The sequence below is a fragment of the Capricornis sumatraensis genome, chromosome 1, assembly GCF_032405125.1.
Source record: "Capricornis sumatraensis isolate serow.1 chromosome 1, serow.2, whole genome shotgun sequence".
NCBI lineage: Eukaryota > Metazoa > Chordata > Mammalia > Artiodactyla > Bovidae > Capricornis > Capricornis sumatraensis.
The window spans coordinates 75,680,432-75,698,870 of record NC_091069.1 but is presented as its reverse complement, the minus strand read 5'-3'; the positions used below and the strand labels follow the sequence as shown (position 1 = coordinate 75,698,870).

General features: G+C 37.8%; 1 protein-coding gene across 1 annotated transcript in view; it reads left to right on the top strand.

The window, feature by feature from the left end:
- GTF2A1L (general transcription factor IIA subunit 1 like) overlaps positions 1-18,439 on the top strand; it is a 46,067-nt gene that overhangs the window by 16,410 nt on the left and 11,218 nt on the right. Inside the window, exons 6-8 of the mRNA XM_068963756.1 lie at positions 183-478; positions 15,754-16,014; positions 16,836-16,925. Coding sequence (XP_068819857.1) covers positions 183-478; positions 15,754-16,014; positions 16,836-16,925 — 647 coding nt within the window. The remainder of the gene's footprint in view (positions 1-182; positions 479-15,753; positions 16,015-16,835; positions 16,926-18,439) is intronic.

Genomic DNA, 18,439 nt, shown 5'->3' with positions numbered 1-18,439 from the left:
ATAAGAGTAATACATTATTATGGTTGACACACAAAAAATACTGAAAAAAAAAAAGAACTCCTAGAGATAACCACTGTTAACCTATTGATATATTTCTTCCTGGCCTCCTGTGCATGAGATTGTTTTTTTTAAAGGAGATTAGGATTCTGTTATACTTACAATTTTGTTTTCTCCTTTTAAAGCTCACCTTTATAAAGTTAGTGTACCATTTATGGTGACACAGACTTCTGAAAGAGCAAGTATTCTTCAGCCTCCAGTTCAGCAAGTGTTTCAGCTGCTTGGGCAGCCGTCAATAATACAGACCAGTATTCCACAATTAAACCCATGTTTTCTTCAAGCAACTACTGAAAAATCACTGAGAATGGAAACTATGCTCCAGCAACCTATAGCTCTTCCTTCTGAGACAGTGGATAGGAAACATTTAGAAAACACTGGAAATGAGCATAAAATCATATCTGAAGCCTTATTGAATCAGCTGGTAAGCTCTCAGTACATCAGCTTTCCAGGTGTTGTATTTACTCCACAAGCCTCTCAAGCAGGTACCAATGTGGAGCCAGTGCTCTGGGTTTCAGCTCGCATGACTCAAAATCTGCATGGGCCCCTTTCCACTAGCCCTCAGGGAGCTCAGCAGCAGCATGTGCCTGAGGCTCAGCCTCGTGTTCTTAAAAACAAGATGTGTGGATGTGATTCTGTAAAGCAGCCAAGAAATACAGAGGAACCCAGCAGCCTACCTGTCTCAGAGAAGTACTGTGTTTAACTTATTGGTATTAACAGATACACAGTAGCCAGTGATTAGATGTCCTGAGTGGCTTTTTTTAAAAAACTGTAACATTACTCAAAAGTATGCTTTACTTTTTCCTTTAGAAGATTGTTTCTTTATTTTCTTTAAACACACCTAACAGTTTTAAAAAGTATTCATGCTCAGCATTTCTAAACTTATAGTTTTCATGAATGAATTAGAATATTTCTTTGGAGAAAATGCATTTGTTTTAAGCTTCCCTGGTGGTTCAGCTGGTAAAGAATCTGCCTGCAGTGTGGGAGATCTAGGTTCGATCCCTGGTTTGGGAAGATCCTCTGGAGAAGAGAACAGCTACCCACTCCAGTATTCTGACCTGGAGAATTCCATGGACTGCATAGTCCATGGGGTCGCAAAGAGCTGGACGTGACTGAGCGACCTTCACTTTTCAGTCTATTTTATGTTTCCCTTACATTGTGAGGATTGTTTTTGTGTGCAGATAAAGTTTAAGATTCAGAAGTGCATCCTAGTAATTAAATGAGTATTTTGAGGTAATTCATTAAATGTTCAAAAGAGATCCAAAGTCTTATTTCTTGTTCTACCTTTGTGCTTAGTCACTCTGTTTACATAATTTTCCTAAATTTCCATATGAAAGTTTTCTCTCCATGAGGAAGTACCTTTCTGGTAGATATTTTGTTTCTCTGTTTGCTAAAATACTAATTTCTTTTAGAATTCAAACCACTAAAAAATAGCTCCTAATTAACTTTCCATATTAAAAATAGGTTCATGTTACTAATTTCCAAGGAATTCATAGTGATTGCAGAAAGATTCATGGAGAATTTTGCATGGTAAAATTAAAAAATCTTGTGTTATCTTTTTACAAATGTAAAATGTCTTACAGCTAATTCCACTTATACAATTTAGTGACATATGACAAATAATTGACAACTTGTGTCTCTGACTAATGATTTAGTAGTCCTTTAGAATTGCTGTACAAATCTGTAGCAATATAGTAGTTAACTGCAACCTTAATACTTTACTAGATAAAAGGGAAGGGTATAGTATAAGGTTTACTATGAAAGAGGAAGTCACTCAGTCATGTCTGACTCTTTGTGACCCCGTGGACTGTAGCCTGCCAGACTCCTTTGTCCATGGAATTCTCCAGCAAGAATATTGGAGTGGGTTCAGTTCAGTTCAGTCGCTCAGTCGCGTCTGAATCACAGCACACTAGGCCTCCCTGTCCATCACCAACTTCCAGAGTTTACCCAAACTCATGTCCATTGAGTCAGTGGTGCCATCCAATCATCTCATCCTCAGTCGTCCCCTTCTCCTCCTGCCCCCAATCCCTCCCAGCATCAGGGTCTTTTCCAAGGAGTCAACTCTTCGCATGAGGTGGCCGAAGTACTGGAGTTTCAGCTTTAGCATCATTCCTTCCAATGAACACCCAGGACTGTTCTCCTTTAGGATGGACTGGTTGGATCTCCTTGCAGTCCGAGGGACTCTCAAGAGTCTTCTCCAACACCACAGTTCAAAAGCATCAATTCTTCGGCGCTCAGCTTTCTTCACAGTCCAACTCTCACATCCATACATGACCACTGGAAAAACCATAGCCTTGACTAGACGGACCTTAGTTGGCAAAGTAATGTCTCTGCTTTTCAATATGCTATCTAGGTTGGTCATAACTTTTCTTCCAAGAAGTGAGCGTCTTTTAATTTCATGGTTGCAGTCACCATCTGCAGTGATTTTGGAGCCCCCCAAAATAAAGTCTGACACTGTTTCCACTGTTTCCCCATTTATTTGCCATGAAGTGATGGGACCAGATGCCATGATCTTAGCTTTCTGAATGTTGAGCTTTAAGCCAACTTTTTCACTCTCCTCTTTCACTTTCATCAAGAGGCTCTTTAGTTCCTCTTCACTTTCTGCCATAAGAGTGGTGTCATCTGTGTATCTGAGATTATTGATGCGTATCTGAGATTATTGATACTTCTCCCGGCAATCTTGATTCCAGCTTGTGCTTCCTCCAGCCCAGCGTTTCTCATGATGTACTCTGCATATAAGTTAAATAAGCAGGGTGACAGTATACAGCCTTGACGTACTCCTTTTCCTATTTGGAACCAGTCTGTTGTTCCATGTCCAGTTCTAACTGTTGCTTCCTGACCTGCATACGGGTTTCTCAAGAGGCAGGTCAGGTGGTCTGGTATTCCCATCTCTTTCAGAATTTTCCAGTTTATTGTGATCCACACAGTCAAAGGCTTTGGCATCGTCAATAAAGCAGATGTTTTTCTGGAACTCTGTTCCTTTTTCTATGATCCAGTGGATGTTGGCCATTTGATCTCTGGTTCCTCTGCCTTTTCTAAAACCAGCTTGAACATCTGGAAGTTCACAGTTCACATATTGCTGAAGCCAGGCTTGGAGAATTCTGAGCATTACTTTACTAACGTGTGAGATGAGTGCAACTGTGAGGTAGTTTGAGCATTCTTTGGCATTGCCTTTCTTTGGGATTGGAATGAAAACTGACCCTTTCCTGTCCTATGGCCACTGCTGAGTTTTCCAAATTTGCTGGCATACTGAGTGCAGCACTTACACAGCATCATCTTTCAGGATTTGAAAGAGCTCAACTGGAATTCCATCCCCTCCTTTAGCTTTGTTCATAGTGATGCTTCCTAAGGCCCACTTGACTTCACATTCCAGGATGTCTGGCTCTAGGTGAGTGATCATACCATCATGATTATCTGGGTCGTGAAGATCTTTTTCATACAGTTCTTCTGTGTGTTCTTGCCACCTCTTCTTATATCTTCTGCTTCTGTTAGGTCCATACCATTTCTGTCCTTTATCGAGCCCATCTTTGCATGAAATGTTCCCTTGATATCTCTAATTTTCTTGAAGATATTTCTAGTCTTTCCCATTCTGTTGTTTTCCTCTATTTCTTTGCATTAATCACTGAGGAAAGCTTTCTTATCTCTCTTTGCTATTCTTTGGAACTCTGCATTCAAATGGGAATATCTTTCCTTTTCTCCTTTGCTTTTCGCTTCTCTTCTTTTCACAGCTATTTGTAAGGCCTCCTCAGACAGCCATTTTGCTTTTTTGCATTTCTTTTCCATGGGGATGGTCTTGATCCCTGTCTCCTGTACAGTGTCACTAACCTCCATCCATAGTTCATCAGGCACTCTGTGTGTCAGATCTAGTCTGGAGTGGGTAGCCGTTCCCTTCTCCAGAGGATCTTCCCAACCCAGGGATCAAACCCAGGTCTCTTGCATTGCAGCCGGATTCTTTATTGTCTGAGCCACCAGGGAAGCCCAAGGTATACTGTAGGGTACAGTGAAGGATAACGAACAAATAACATGTTTATCAGAAACCATTCGACTTATTCAGATGTTTGATGAACCCTGTTTAAAATCTCTTAGCAAGTGTTTTTAGTTTAGTTTGGTATAATGTATTAAGGGCTTCTCTAGTGACTCAGATGGTAAAGAATTCACATGCAATGCAGCAGACCTGAGTTTGATCCCTGGGTTGGGAGGATTCCCTGGAGGAGGGAATGACAACCCGCTCCAGTTTTCTTGCCTGGAGAATCCCCGCGGACAAAGGAATCTGGCGGACTACAGTCCATAGGGTTGCAAAGAGTCATACATAAACTGAGTGACTAAGTACTCACACTAAGGGTAAAATACTTTTTGAGCATTTTTTATCATATTTTCACAAACCATATAAAATTTAAGAAATGTAGGATAAATTCCTAATTATGAAACAGATGATTTTGAGAGAAAATGACTGTAAGTGTTTTCATCACTTATAATTTTAGAGGCATTTTCCTCCTGGACTCTGAACTTTAAAGATTTCTGGAGTGATGATTCAAGGACTTATTCTACTGTCACCTGTTAGATGTCATCTTGTACTTTGTTCTGATATGGAGAAGTAGATCAGTTAAGGAAGATTAAGCGAGGATTGTTTAGAGGGTAGTGGTTAAGAGCTTAAGCTTTAGAGGCACAACAGGTTCAAATTCCAGGTTTGCCTTTTAAAAGCAAACTATGTAATATTGCTCTTTAAAATTCAGTGATTGTCTGTAAACTGGGCATAAAACCAGCCTCATAATTTTTAGAGTTATCAGAGATGTATATGGAGTTTTTAATAGCTTCTGTCACCATAAGATTTAGGTTAGTGCTGTTATGCTTTATGGGCATGTGACATATTGGATAATGGTTCATACAACTTGTTGGTTGATTTAAAAATAGATCTGTATTTAAAACACAAACATTGAAAGGAATTTAATTTATATTAAAAATTTTTTCCATAGGATATCTTAAAATAGTAATCTGGTGAAATTTATACTAATATAATTTTCAAAAAAGTTTATAAATAACTCTTTATAAGTAGCTTTCAGAAATTCTTATTGCTGAAAACAAGTTACAGTTAGCCCTTCGTGTACAATTAGCCTGCTTTTCCTGTGTAGACTACCAAAGATCTTAAGTTTTTATGTAGGTTTAACATCATTACTGTTGCATAAAATATATTCCTGACAGTGTTTGACATGCTCCTATTTTAAGGTGTATATTATTGTATATTACTATGTTAAGTTTTTCCTCAGTGGAAGAATTTTGTTTTCTAATCTTACAATGCTATAGAAAATTAGGAACTCGGATTTTCATTGTAACTCCCAAAAGTAGAAGGAGAGAACTGGGTATGATGGTGTATCTTCCCCAGCTCCTTTTCATCTCTTGCTTCTCTCCCCACCATCTTCATTGTCCCTCTCCCAAATATTATTTCTGCTACCTTCTCTTTAAAATATTTACCTTTCTAACTGCTTCTTCTTATCTCCTTCATGATTCCTCTTTATCTGCCCTTCCTGTTTCCTACAGGTTCTATCCTCAGCTCATTCCTTAGTTCATGTTTTCTGTGGGCAGTCCCATGCAATATCATGGTTTTAACTAGGATCTTTGTATTGATAACTGCATTTCCAATCCTGTTATTCTCTTGAGCTTCAGTCTCCAACTCGATGGACATGAATTTGAGTAAACTCTGGAAGTTGCTGATGGACAGGGAAGCCCGGCATGCTGCAGTCCATGGGGTCGCAGAGTTGGACACGACTGAGTGACTGAACTGAACTAAAAGTATTGAAATCATATAGAGTCTGTTCTCTTATCATACAGTGGACTCTTAAACAGCAGAGGGGTTAGGGACCCTGAGCTCTCTGCAGTGAAAAATCTACGTATAAGTTTATAGTCAGCCCTCTGTATCCGTGAAAGTGAAAGCCACTCAGTTATGTCTGACTCTACTGGAGTGGGTACTCTTTCCCTTCTCCAGGGGATCTTCCCAACCCAGGGATCGAACCCAGATCTCCCTCATTGCAGGCAGATTCTTTACCAGCTGAGCCACAAGGGAAGCCCTCTGTATCCATGGATTCAACCAATCACAGATCTTGTAGTACATATTTATTGAAAAAGATCCATGTGTAATGGACCTGCACATTTCAAACATATATTGGTCAAGGGTCCACTGTATAACACATGATTTACTATCTTAACCATTTTTTAGGTGTACTGTTCAGTGGCATTAAGTATGTTTCATTGTTGTGCGACCGTCACTACTGTGCATCTCTCGAACATTCTCATCATCCCCCAAATGAAGTTCTGTACCCATTAGAAAATAACTACCCATTACCCTCTCCATTCAGCTACTGGTAACTTCTACTTTCTGTTTCTATGAATTTGATTATTCTAGGTACCTTGTGAATGGTATCATACAATATTTGTGCTTTTGTGACAGGTTTATTTTACTTAGCACATTTTTAAGGTTCATTCATGTTGTAGCATATATAGGAATTTCATTCCTTTTAAAGACTGAATCATGATTTTTGACATCTTTTAAAACCAAGTATTTCTGGAATATATTCCCTCTTCTCCATCCATTACCCTAATTGTCTCTCACTTGGGATAATATAGTTTCCAACTAATTACTAGCCTTATAGTCTCTATGGGTTCTTATTCCACTCTTCCCAGTCCACCCATCCTAGAGGTTAAAAGATCCAGGGATGAGAAATGTTTTGGATTCCTTTTATATCCCTTAATAACTATGTGAGTTGGGCAAGTTACTATATCCTCATTTGTAAATAAAGATAATCGTATCTACCATAGAATTGTGATGGTGGGAAGATTATGTGAGAAAATCAGTGTGAAGTGCTCAGCAGCATACTTCCTAGCACATGGTAAGAACTCAGTGCACGTTAGCTATGATCTCTGCTCCTCTTGGCTGCCATAGACTTACCCAGCACACAGCCCGCTTGCCATGTCACTGACTGCCCATCAAGCTACAGGATAAAATTTAAACTCCTTGTGAAAAAATATTAATAGAAACCTCAATTAGATACAGTTGGGAGACCTGCAGGGGGCACTCTTCACACCCAGTGACAATGGCAGAGCCCAGTTAGAAGAAAGACCCCTCATGTTTACTGACAACAACTTAACCAATGAAAAGCAGTGGGATCTCTGTTTACTGTAGCTTTCCCAACTTCCTTCTTTCTGTAAGCTTTCTGCCCTCAGGGGGATGTGCGCATAGCCTCCCATGGTTGCACACCCTACATCTCTGCTGATCCTGAGTAGCCCTGTCTTTGCTGAGAAATATCTGGCAGTCTCCTACTAGGCCAGCACTCAGTGTGGCACATAAGGACCCCCGTGTTGTTGTCTGCGTTTCTTTCTTACTCTTCCTTCATTTCATACCTATTGCTTTACTGGGAGCAACAAACCGCAAGCAAGTAGCTGTGTTGACTTTGTTGTTTCCTACCTCTCTTTGGTTTTGCTGTCCCCTCAGCTTTGTGCCTGGATTTTTCTCCCACCATCCTTTCTTATGGTTAATTCCTACTTAGCCATTTATTACTTTCTCCAGAAATTTTATTTTAATACCTTTCTGTCTCCCAACTCCCCTTTTATTATTAGTTTGGATGTATCTCTTCTGTGTCATTATAGCCCCTTAAGCCTGTATCTGTCATAATGTAGTTAAAAGATATGTTACAATGACCTCTGTGCACTGAGAGGTATATTTGATTAATATCTGTGTACCCAATACCTGAAGGGGAAAAATATATATGTATATTAGAATATAAACTTTAAAAGGGAGGGTCTGTGACTAGTTTATTTGGCTCAATAATTCTCAACTCTGGGTAAATATTAGAATTATTGTGTGCATGCACGCTAAGTTGCTTCAGTCGTGTCTGACTCTTTGTGACCCTCTGGACTGTAGTCTGCCAGGCTCCTCTGTAGTTGGGATTCTCCAGGCAAGAATACTGCAGTGGGTCACCATGCCCTCCTCCTGGGGATCTTCCTGACCCAGGGGTGGAACCCGCGTCTCTTACCTCTCCCACCCTAGTGCCACTTGGGACACCCATTAGAATTACTGGGACATTAAAAAATTCCAAATCCATTCTGATATTCCTCTAAGATAAATTATCATACTGATAGTTATTTGAATTGATGATTTAGTTAATTGAGCACATATTTTTTGAGTTACTATATGATACTTCTAAATGAATATCTCTTAATCAGATTTTAAAACTCAGCAGTGGCCACAGGACTGGGAAAGGTCAGTTTTCATTCCAGTCCCAAAGAAAGGCAATGCCAGAGAATGTTCAAACTACCGCACAATTGCACTCATCTCACACACTAGCAAAATAATGCTCAAAATTCTCCAAGCCAGGCTTCAACAGTACATGAACCATGAACTTCCAGATGTTAAAGCTGGATTTAGGAAAGGCAGAGAAACCAGAGATCAAATTGCCAACATCGAAAAAGCAAGAGAGTTCCAGAAAAATCTCTACTTCTGCTATATAGAGTATGCCAAAGCCTTTGACTGCGTGGATCACAACAAACTGTGGAAAATTCTTTAAAAGATAGGAATACCAGACCACCTGGCCTGTCTCCTGAGAAATCTGTATGCAGGTCAAGAAACAACAGTTACAACTGGACATGGAACAACAGACTGGTTCTAAATAGGAAAAGGAGTACATCAAGGCTGTATGTTGTCACCCTGCTTATTCCACTTCTATGCAGAGTACATCATGAGAAACGCTGGGCTGGAGGAAGCACAAGTTGGAATCAAGATTGCCAGGAGAAATATCAATAATCTCAGATATGCAGATGACACCACCCTTATGGCAGAAAGTGAAGAGGAACTAAAAAGCCTCTTGATGAAAGTGAAAGAGAGTGCAAAAGTTGGCTTAAAGTTCAACATTCAGAAAATGAAGATCATGGCATCTGGTCCCATCACTTCATGGGAAATAGATGGGGAAACAGTGGAAACGGTGACAGACTTTACTTTTGGGGCTCCAAAATCACTGCAGATGGTGACTGCAGCCATGAAATTAAAAGATGCTTACTCCTTGGAAGGAAAGTTATGACCAAACTAGACAGCATATTAAAAAGCAGAGACATTTTTTTGCCAACAAATTTCCATCTAGTCAAGGCTATGGTTTTTCCAGTAGTCATGTATGGATGTGAGAGGTGGATTATAAGGAAAGCTGAGCACTGAAGAATTGATGCTTTTGAACTGAACTGTGATGTTGGAGAAGATTCTTGAGAGTCCCTTGTACAGCAAGGAGATCCAACCAGTCCATCCTAAAGGAGATCAGTCCTGAATATTGATTGGAAGGACTGATGCTGAAGCTCAGACTCCACACTTTGACCACCTGATGTGAAGAACTGACTCATTTGAAAAGATTCTGATGCTGGGAAAGATTGAAGGCGGGAAGAGAAGGTGAGGACAGGATGAGATGGTTGGATGGCATCACCGACTCAACGGACATGAGTTTGAGTAATCTCTGGGGCTGGTGATGGACAGGGAGGCCTGGCATGCTACACTCCATGGGGTTGCAAAGTTGGATATGACTCAGTGACTGAACTGACCGGATGTGATGTTTTTATTTCTTTATAGGAAAAAGCAAATTTAACAAAATATTGTATTTTGTATTTGTCAAAATATGTTGAGATATATTTCACCCCAGCTAAGAGTAGAGTGGCATGGGGTGATCTTTACATAGCTAGGTAATAAATAATCATTGCAGTTGCTTTATGGGAGATACTTAGATTCAATTACTGTTAAGAATTAAAGAAGATGTACCCTGCCATTATGATTATTGTTGTTCAATCGCTAAGTTGTGTCTGACTCTTTGGGACCCCATGAACTCCAGCATGCCAGGCTTCCCTGTTCTTCACTATCTCCTTTGTTCAAACTCATGTCCATTGAGTCAGTGATGCCATCCAACCATCTCATCCTCTGTCGTCCCCTTCTCCTCCCGCCTTCAATCTTTCCCAGCATCAGGATCTTTTCTAATGAGTTGGCTTTTCACATCAGGCAGCCAAAGTATTGGAGTTTGCGCTTCAGCATCAGTCCTTCCAAAGAATATTCAGGACTGATTTCCTTTAGGATGAGTTGGTTGGCTCTCCTTGCTGTCCAAGGAACTCTCAAGAGTCTTCTCCAACACCACAGGTCAAAAGCATCAATTTTTTGGCTCTCAGCTTTGTTTATGGTCTAACTCTCACATTCATACATGACTACTGGAAAAACCATAGCTTTGACTAGACTGACCTTTGTTGGCAAAGTAATGTCTTTGCTTTTTAATATGCTGTCTATGTTGGTTATAGCTTTTCTTCCAAGGACCAAGCGTCTTTTAATTTCATGGCTGCAGTCACTATCTGCGGTGATTTTGGAGCCCCAAAAAATAAAGTCTGGCACTGTTTCCGCTGTTTCCCCATCTATGTGCCATGAAGTGATGGGACCAGATGCCATGATCTTAGTTTTCTGAATGTTGAGTTTTAAGCCAACTTTTTCACTCTCCTCTTTCACTTTCAGCAAGAGGCTCTTCAGTTCCTCTTGCTTTTGACTGTAAGGGTGATGTCATCTGCATATCTGAGGTTATTGATATTTCTCCCAGCAGCTTTGTTTCCAGCTTGTGCTTCATCCAGCCTGTTGTTCAGTGTAGAGTTTTTAAAATATGTTCTGTATATGAAATCTGTTTCAGATACATAATTTGCAAATATTTGCTCCTATTTTGTGGGTTTCTGCTTCACTTTGTTGATAGTATCCTTTGATACACAAAGGTTTTAATTTTGATGAAGTCTGTTTTATCTTTTTTTTCTTTTTGCCTGTGCTTTTGGTATCATATCTAAGAAATCATTCCCAAATTCACTGTCATGAAGATCCTCCTCTGTGATTTTTTTCTGAGTCTTGCGGTTTTAGGTCTTACGTTTTAGTTTTTAATCCATTTTGGGTTAATTTTTGTATATGGTGTAAGGTAAGGGTTCAGCTTCTTTCCTTTGCATGTAGATATTTACTTTTCTTAGCATTTGTTGAAAAGACTGTTGTTTCCTTGTTTAACATTCTTGTTATTTTTATTGAAAATCATTTGACCATACATGTGAGAGTTTATTTCTGGGTTCCCTGTTTCACTGGTCTTTTTTCTGTTTTTATGCAGGTATACCGTTTTTGACTACTGTAGTTTTATATTAAGCTTTGAAGTCAGGATATATGGGACCTCCAGCTTATATTTTCTTTTTCAAGACTGTTTTTCTTATTCAACATCCTTTGAGGTTCCATATGAATTTCAAGATGGATTATTCCATTCACACCAAAAATGTCATTTCGATTTTGATAGGAATCGCATTGAATCTTAACCTTTGCATGCATGCTAAGTCGCTTCAGCTGTGTCCGACTCTGTGCAACCCCATGGACAGCAGCCCACCATGTTCCTCTGTCCCCGGGATTCTCTAGGGAAGAACACTGGAGTGGGTTGCCATTTCCTTTTCCACTTAGATGCCTTTGGGTAATATTCAATATTAACTCTTCTAATCCATGAATGAGGAATTTATTCCCATTTAGTAGTGTCATTTTCGACTTCTTTGCAGTGTTTTGTATTTTTTAGTGACAAGTCATTTTCCTCTTTGGTTGTGTTTACTCCTTAGCATTCTATTTGATGGTATTGTAAATGGAATTGCTTGCTTTGTGTTCAGGTTGTTAATGCATAGAAATGCAACTAATTTTCTTTTTTTTTTTTTTTGTATGCTGTACCTCTTGCTGAATTTGTTCTAACATTGTATGTGTGTGTATATGTGTGTGAGAATGAAACTTTTGGGGTTTTGTACATAATAAGATGTCATCTGCAAACAGAACTGGTTTTACTTCTTCCTTTTCAATTTGGATGCCTTTTATTTCTTTATCCTCCTTGGTTGTCCTAGCTAGAATATATTGAATAGAAGTAGCAAGAGTGGGCAGGGTACCTTGGATGAAAAGGAAAAGCTTTGTGTGTATATTTTCTCTTTCTTCATGATTCAGTCTTGGCAGGTTGTGTGTTTTTAGGAATTAGTTCATTTCATTTAGGATATCCAGCTTGTTGGCATGCAATTAGTCATAGTATTCTGTTATAATTCTTATTATTTCTGTAAAATCAGTAGTAAATTTTCATTACTTCTGATTGTAGTTTTCTTTATCAGTTGAGTCATATATTTATCAATTTTATTGATCTTTTTGAAGAAATAACTCCTGATTTTATCTTCTCTATTGTTTTCTTTTTCTTTATCTTTGCTTTACTTGGTATTATTTCCTTCCTTCTACTAGCTTTGGGCTTTATTTGTTCTTCTTTTTCTCAGTTCATTTCAGTTCAGTTCAGTTGCTCAGTCGTGTCCGACTCTTTGCGACCCCATGAATCGTAGCACGCCAGGCCTCCCTGTTCATCACCATCTCCCAGAGTTCACTCAGACTCAGGTCCATCGAGTCCGTGATGCCATCCAGCCATCTCATCCTCGGTCGTCCCCTTCTCCTCCTGCCCCCAATCCCTCCCAGCATCAGACTCTTTTCCAATGAGTCAACTCTTCTCATGAGGTGGCCAAAGTACTGGAGTTTCAGCTTTAGCATCATTCCATCCAAAGAAATCCCAGGGCTGATCTTCAGAATGGACTGGTTGGATCTCCTTGCAGTCCAAGGGACTCTCAAGAGTCTTCTCCAACACCACAGTTCAAAAGCATCAATTATTTTTGATAATTTGAGATCTTTCTTCTTTTTTTAATGCAAACATTTACAGCTATCAATTTCCCTCTGAGCACTGTTTTGCAGCATCCCATAGGTTTTGGTGTGTTGTGTTTTCATTTGTCTGAAGATATATTTTATCTTTTGCAAAAGATTCTGATTCCTTTGATTTCCTCTTTGATCCATTGATTTTTTTTTTTTTAGACTGTTGTTTAACTTCTGTGTCTTGTAGATTTTCTTGGTTTCCTTCTGCTTTTATTTCTGTTTTCATTCCATTGTGATCAAAAAAGATACTTTGTATGATTTCAGTTTTTTTGTGGCCTAACTTACCAGCCTGTCCTGGAGAATGTTCTGTGTGAACTTAAGAAAAATGTGTGTCCAGCTGTTTTGCAAATTTTGTTTATGTTTGTTAGGTGTAATTAGTCTGTCATGTTCAAGTTTTTTACTTCCTTATTGATATTCTGTCTGGTGTTCTATTCATTATTGAAAGTGGAGTATTGAAATGTCCTACTACTATTGCAGAGCTATTTCTCCCTTTTTGTTGCATACATTTAGGAGCTCTGATGTTTGGTGCATGTATGATGAATTGATCCTTTTGTCATAATTTCTTTGTTCTTAACAGTGTTTGACTTAAAGTCTATTTTGTCTGATATTAGCATAGTTTCCCCAACCCTTGTGGTTACTATTTGCATGGAATATCTTTTTCCATAGTTTTACTTTTGACCTGTGTGTGTCCTTTGATTTAAGGTGAGTCTCTTGTAGACAGCATATTGCTGGGTACTGTTTATCCATTCTGCCAAACTGTTACTTTTGATTAGGGAGTTTAATCTGTGTACATTTAAAGTAATTATGGATAGGGGAGGAGTTATTCTTGCTATTTTGTTACTTTCTGTGTGTCTTTTAGCTTTTTTGACCTTCATTTCTTCCCTTTTTATATTCTTTTGTGTGTAGTTGATTTTTTGTAATGACACGTTTTGATTCTTTTCTCATTTCTCTTGTGTGTATTCCATGTTTTCTTTGTGGTTAAAGTTGTTAACAGCCTGTTTTGAACTGATATCAACTTTAATTTCATGTAAAAACTCTGCTCCTTTTTATTATTTCCCTGTTTGCTATGAGCTTAATTTGGCCTTCTCATTTTAGTTTCTTACAGTGGAATTTTAGGTCACCGATTTGAGACTTGCTTAGGCTGCAGTCCATGGGGTCGTGAAGAGTCGGACATGACTGAGCGACTTCACTTTCACTTTCTTTTCTTATATAATCATTTAATGCTATAAAATTCCCTCTAGGCACTGCTTTAGGTTCAGAAGGCAATGGCAACCCACTCCAGTACTCTTGCCTGGAGAATCCCATGGATGGAGGAGCCTGGTGGGCTGAAGTCCATGGGGTCGCAAAGAGTCGGACGTGACTGAGCAACTTCACTTTCACTTTCAAGTTTTAAAATGTCGTGGTTTTGTTTGCGTTCAGTTAAAATTATGTTTTAATTTTCCTTGTGACTTATTCTTTGACCCATGGGTATTTAGAAGTGTGTTGTTTAGTTTGTAAATATTTGAGGATTTTCCAGATCTTTCTGTTACTGATTTCTGGTATAATTCCTTTTGCTAAGTGAACATATACTTTCTGTGTGTTACATTTGTCAGGATTTGTTTGATGGTTCAGAATATGATACATTTTGTGAACATTCTATGTGCTCTTGGAAAGAATGTGCGTTTAGCTCTTTGGGAGTAGAGTTTTCTGTAAATGCCAGTTAGGTTATGTTGGTTCATTGTGTTGTTCAAGTTTTCTACATTCTTACTGAATTTCATTCTGCTTTTTAAATTGATTACTATGGAGAGAAATGTTGAATTCTCCAACTATGATTGTGGATTTGTCTGTTAATGTTTTCATTTGTGTCAGTTTCTATTTATATTTTCTTTTAGTGGTTGGCTTATTCTAGTTAGTACAGTCCTTTATATTTTTTATTTATCCATTAAACGTGATGTCACTTGTCCTTTCTACTTCATTGTTGTTTAAAGTAAAACAGTTAAAACTTTAGAGATATTATTTAATTTTAAATTAGTTTGTATCAAAGCTGATACTTTTTTTTCTGGGCTTTCTTTTTTTAAAAAATTTATTTTAAATGAAACAAAGATGAATATTTTTAATAATAAAAGGTACAGTTCACTGAGAAGATAGACATCATAAACCACTAGAAAATCAGAAGAAATATAAGGGAAAAGAAAAAAATATATAATCATAGTGAGATATATGAACATTTCTCTGAGAATATTTTATCAAATGCAGAAAAAATAAGAATAAGCATCTTGAAATGATGTCATTTATAATTTAAATGTAATAGATTTATATTTATATTAATCATATCCTATACAAAGTATTTAAAATTTTGTATCTCATAGGTTGTTATTAGATGTCAATAGTACATTTAGAAAAACTGGCAAAAAGAAAGTAGAATTCTTTTTTGTGTATGTGACACATGTTATACGTATAAACATGTTAATTTGAAATTATTTTCCGTTATAGGTTATCATAAGATACTGACTATAGTTCCCTGTGCTATACAGTTAACCTCTGTTGCTTGTTGCGTATCTTTTTTTTAATTAGAAAGGTATAAAAACTGATAAATATTACCTGAAAGCAGACAACTGATTTCTGTCTATGTATGACTGCAAGTTTATTTACAATTTAAATATCAATTTATCCCCATATTACATAGAAATGCTGCTGCTGCTGCTGCTGCTAAGTCGCTTCAGTCGTGTCCGACTCTGTGCAACCCCGGAGACGGCAGCCCACCAGGCTCCCCCTATAGCAGTGTTCTAAAATTCAAAATGAGGGAACATCACCTGACCAGGGAGAAATATATTTTAAGAAGCCACTTATGAAATGTTTAGATAATTTTATATTTTGCTGATTCAGTGTTTTGTATACTTCTTTTGTATTCTTTCCTTTTCTATTGACTTTTGTATTCTTTCCTTTTATACTGATTTACGAAACTTTATTGCATTTCTTTCTGTTTTTAGGATTCCAGTTCTCAGATGGATCTGAGCATTCAGGTAACTGATGGCGACATTAATGAGATAATTCAAATAGGTGGAACTGGAGATACATCTTCCAATGATGAAATAGGAAATACAAGACATGTAGATGAGAATGGATTGCTCGGGATTATTGGTGCAGGAGACCTGAAGGTACCTGAAGAAGAAACTGGCAGTGTATCAAATGAAGATTCAAGTGTGAACAGCAGTGATAATGAAGACCCTGAGATAGACCTTGTGGAAGAAGTAAGGATTATTTTTGAGTTGAAAGTTTTAAAAATTTATAGCATTTGTGCTCTAATATACTTTGGAACCAAGAGGAATAACAGTTCAGATCAATGCTGTCTTTAGTCTTTAAAATGAGACTTTCTTGTGTTTGTACTTGTATTTAAGCTTTTGACCTTAAGCTGCAATGTAAATCAGTATTAAGTATTTAGGAATCAGTTACTATATTTGTTAGTCTTAACTAGAGATAGTGGGAGTTTGAAGGGATGGGAGTGAAGTGAAAGAAGGCATCCAGGCATAATGTATCTGCTCTAATCCTAATTATGCCATTAAATCTTTGTGGACTGTGATAATTAAGAAGCATACGTGTTATTAGCTATCATTTATGGTGGCCTTACATATGTCTCTGGAGAAGGAAATGGCACCCCACTCCAGTACTCTTTTGCCTAGAAAATTCCATGGATGGAGGAGCCTGGTGGGCTACAGTCCATGGGGTCGCAAAGAGTCGGAGACGATGGAGCGACTTCGCCTTCGCCTACATATGTGCCGGGTACTATACTACATTGTATTGCCTTTTGTTATTTAACATTCCACTGCCCTATGGCTCTTATTACTGTTCTCATTTTGCAAATGAGAAAACTGAGATATGAGGAGTTTTAATAGCTTGCCAAAAAGGTCAGTCTTGTGCTTGTTGAGTGGCCAAACTGGGAGTCAAACTGAGGCTGTTTGACTTTTAAGTACAGTACTGTTCTTTGCACTTGGAGAGACAGAATATGTCCCTCTATCTTTAAAAAATTCAGAGTATCATAAAATTCATTAATGTGACTATCTTTCATCTTTAGGACCCTTTAAATTCTGGAGATGATGTTAGTGAGCAAGATGTGCCAGACCTGTTTGATATGGATAATGTAATTGTCTGTCAGTATGATAAGGTACTGTACTCACCTTTTAGACTGTGGATTGATTAATTGCATTTATAGGAGAAAGTAAGCAAAATGATAGGAAATACTATGATGAGTTTTTATTCAGTTAAATTAATCTCAAACAGATAGTTAATTCTATAAATTTGAGGGGTATTTTGAGTCTAACACCGTACTCTGTGGTCTCAGTGATACCAAAAAAGTGATAGTCCTTGTCTTAAAGAGGTGACAATCTTATTGAAGCAAGATGTTTCTGTATGGAATAATAGAATGGCATACAATAAGATGGTAGGTAAATCAAAAGCTAAAATATATGACAGATAAGTCAAATACTAAAATACATGACAGATAAATCAAATACTAAAATACATGGCATATAAATGAAATACCAAGATGAGTGGCATGTAAATCAAATGCTAAGATAAGTGGCACAGACAGTTAAGTCCTAGGAGTGGCTAGGAAATGCAAGAAATCATTTGTAGTTGGAGTTCTCCACAAATCCTTTCTGGGTGATGTGGGGCTTTTAAATAGGTCTTGAATGATTTGTAGGATATAGATAAGTGAGGAGAGTAGGCCTTCAGGAGAGTAGAATAGCCTAATAAAAGGCAGAGAAATGAATGCATGTAGAATTATAAGAAAGAGTGAAGAGACAACTCTGCCTTGAATAAAGTGTTTTCCTTTTCAATATTTTAGGAAATGAGGCTGGGTGGGGGACAGAGGTTGAAGCAGATTGGAAAACCCAGAATCCTGGTAGGGAAAAATTCAAACTTGATTTGGTGGACATTAGCCCTCTAAGGATGATATTGAGAAAATTTCAATTGGGTTCTAAAACTGGCTTTGTTAATTTGGAAGTGGCAAATAGTAAGAAGAACAGGGATAGTACATAAAATAACAGAGCCCAGACTAAAGATGGCAGCATAGAACATAGAAGAATTAGAGATTATGATGGAAGAATCACTGGACTTTCAATACTATGTTGAAGAGAAGTGGTGAGAGTGGGCATCTTTGTCTTGTTCTAGATTTTAGCAGGAAGGATTTCAGCTTTTCACTGTAGAGTATTCTATGGGCTGTGGGTTTGTCATAAATAGCTTTCATTATATTGAGATTTGTTCCCTCTATACCCCCTTTCATAAGGTTTTTTTTTTTTTTTGGTCATGAATGGATGTTGAATTTTATCAGATGCTTTTTCTGCGTCTGTTGAGAGGATCGCATGGTTTTTGTCCTTTCTTTTGTTAATGTGGTATATCGTATTGATTGGTGTGTATTGAACCATCCTTGTGCACCTGGGATGAATCCAGCTTAGTTGTGGTGTATGAACTTTTTTTATGTGTTATTGGATTTTGTTTGCTAATATTTTGTTGAGAATTTTTGTGTCTGCATTCATCTAAAATATTGGCCTGCAGTTTTCCTTTTTTGGTAGTATCTTTGTCTTGTTTTGGTATCAGTGTGATGGTGGCTTCATAGAATGTTTTGGGAAATATTTCTTTCTTTTCAGTCTTTTGGAAGAGTTAGAGAAGGATGGGTGT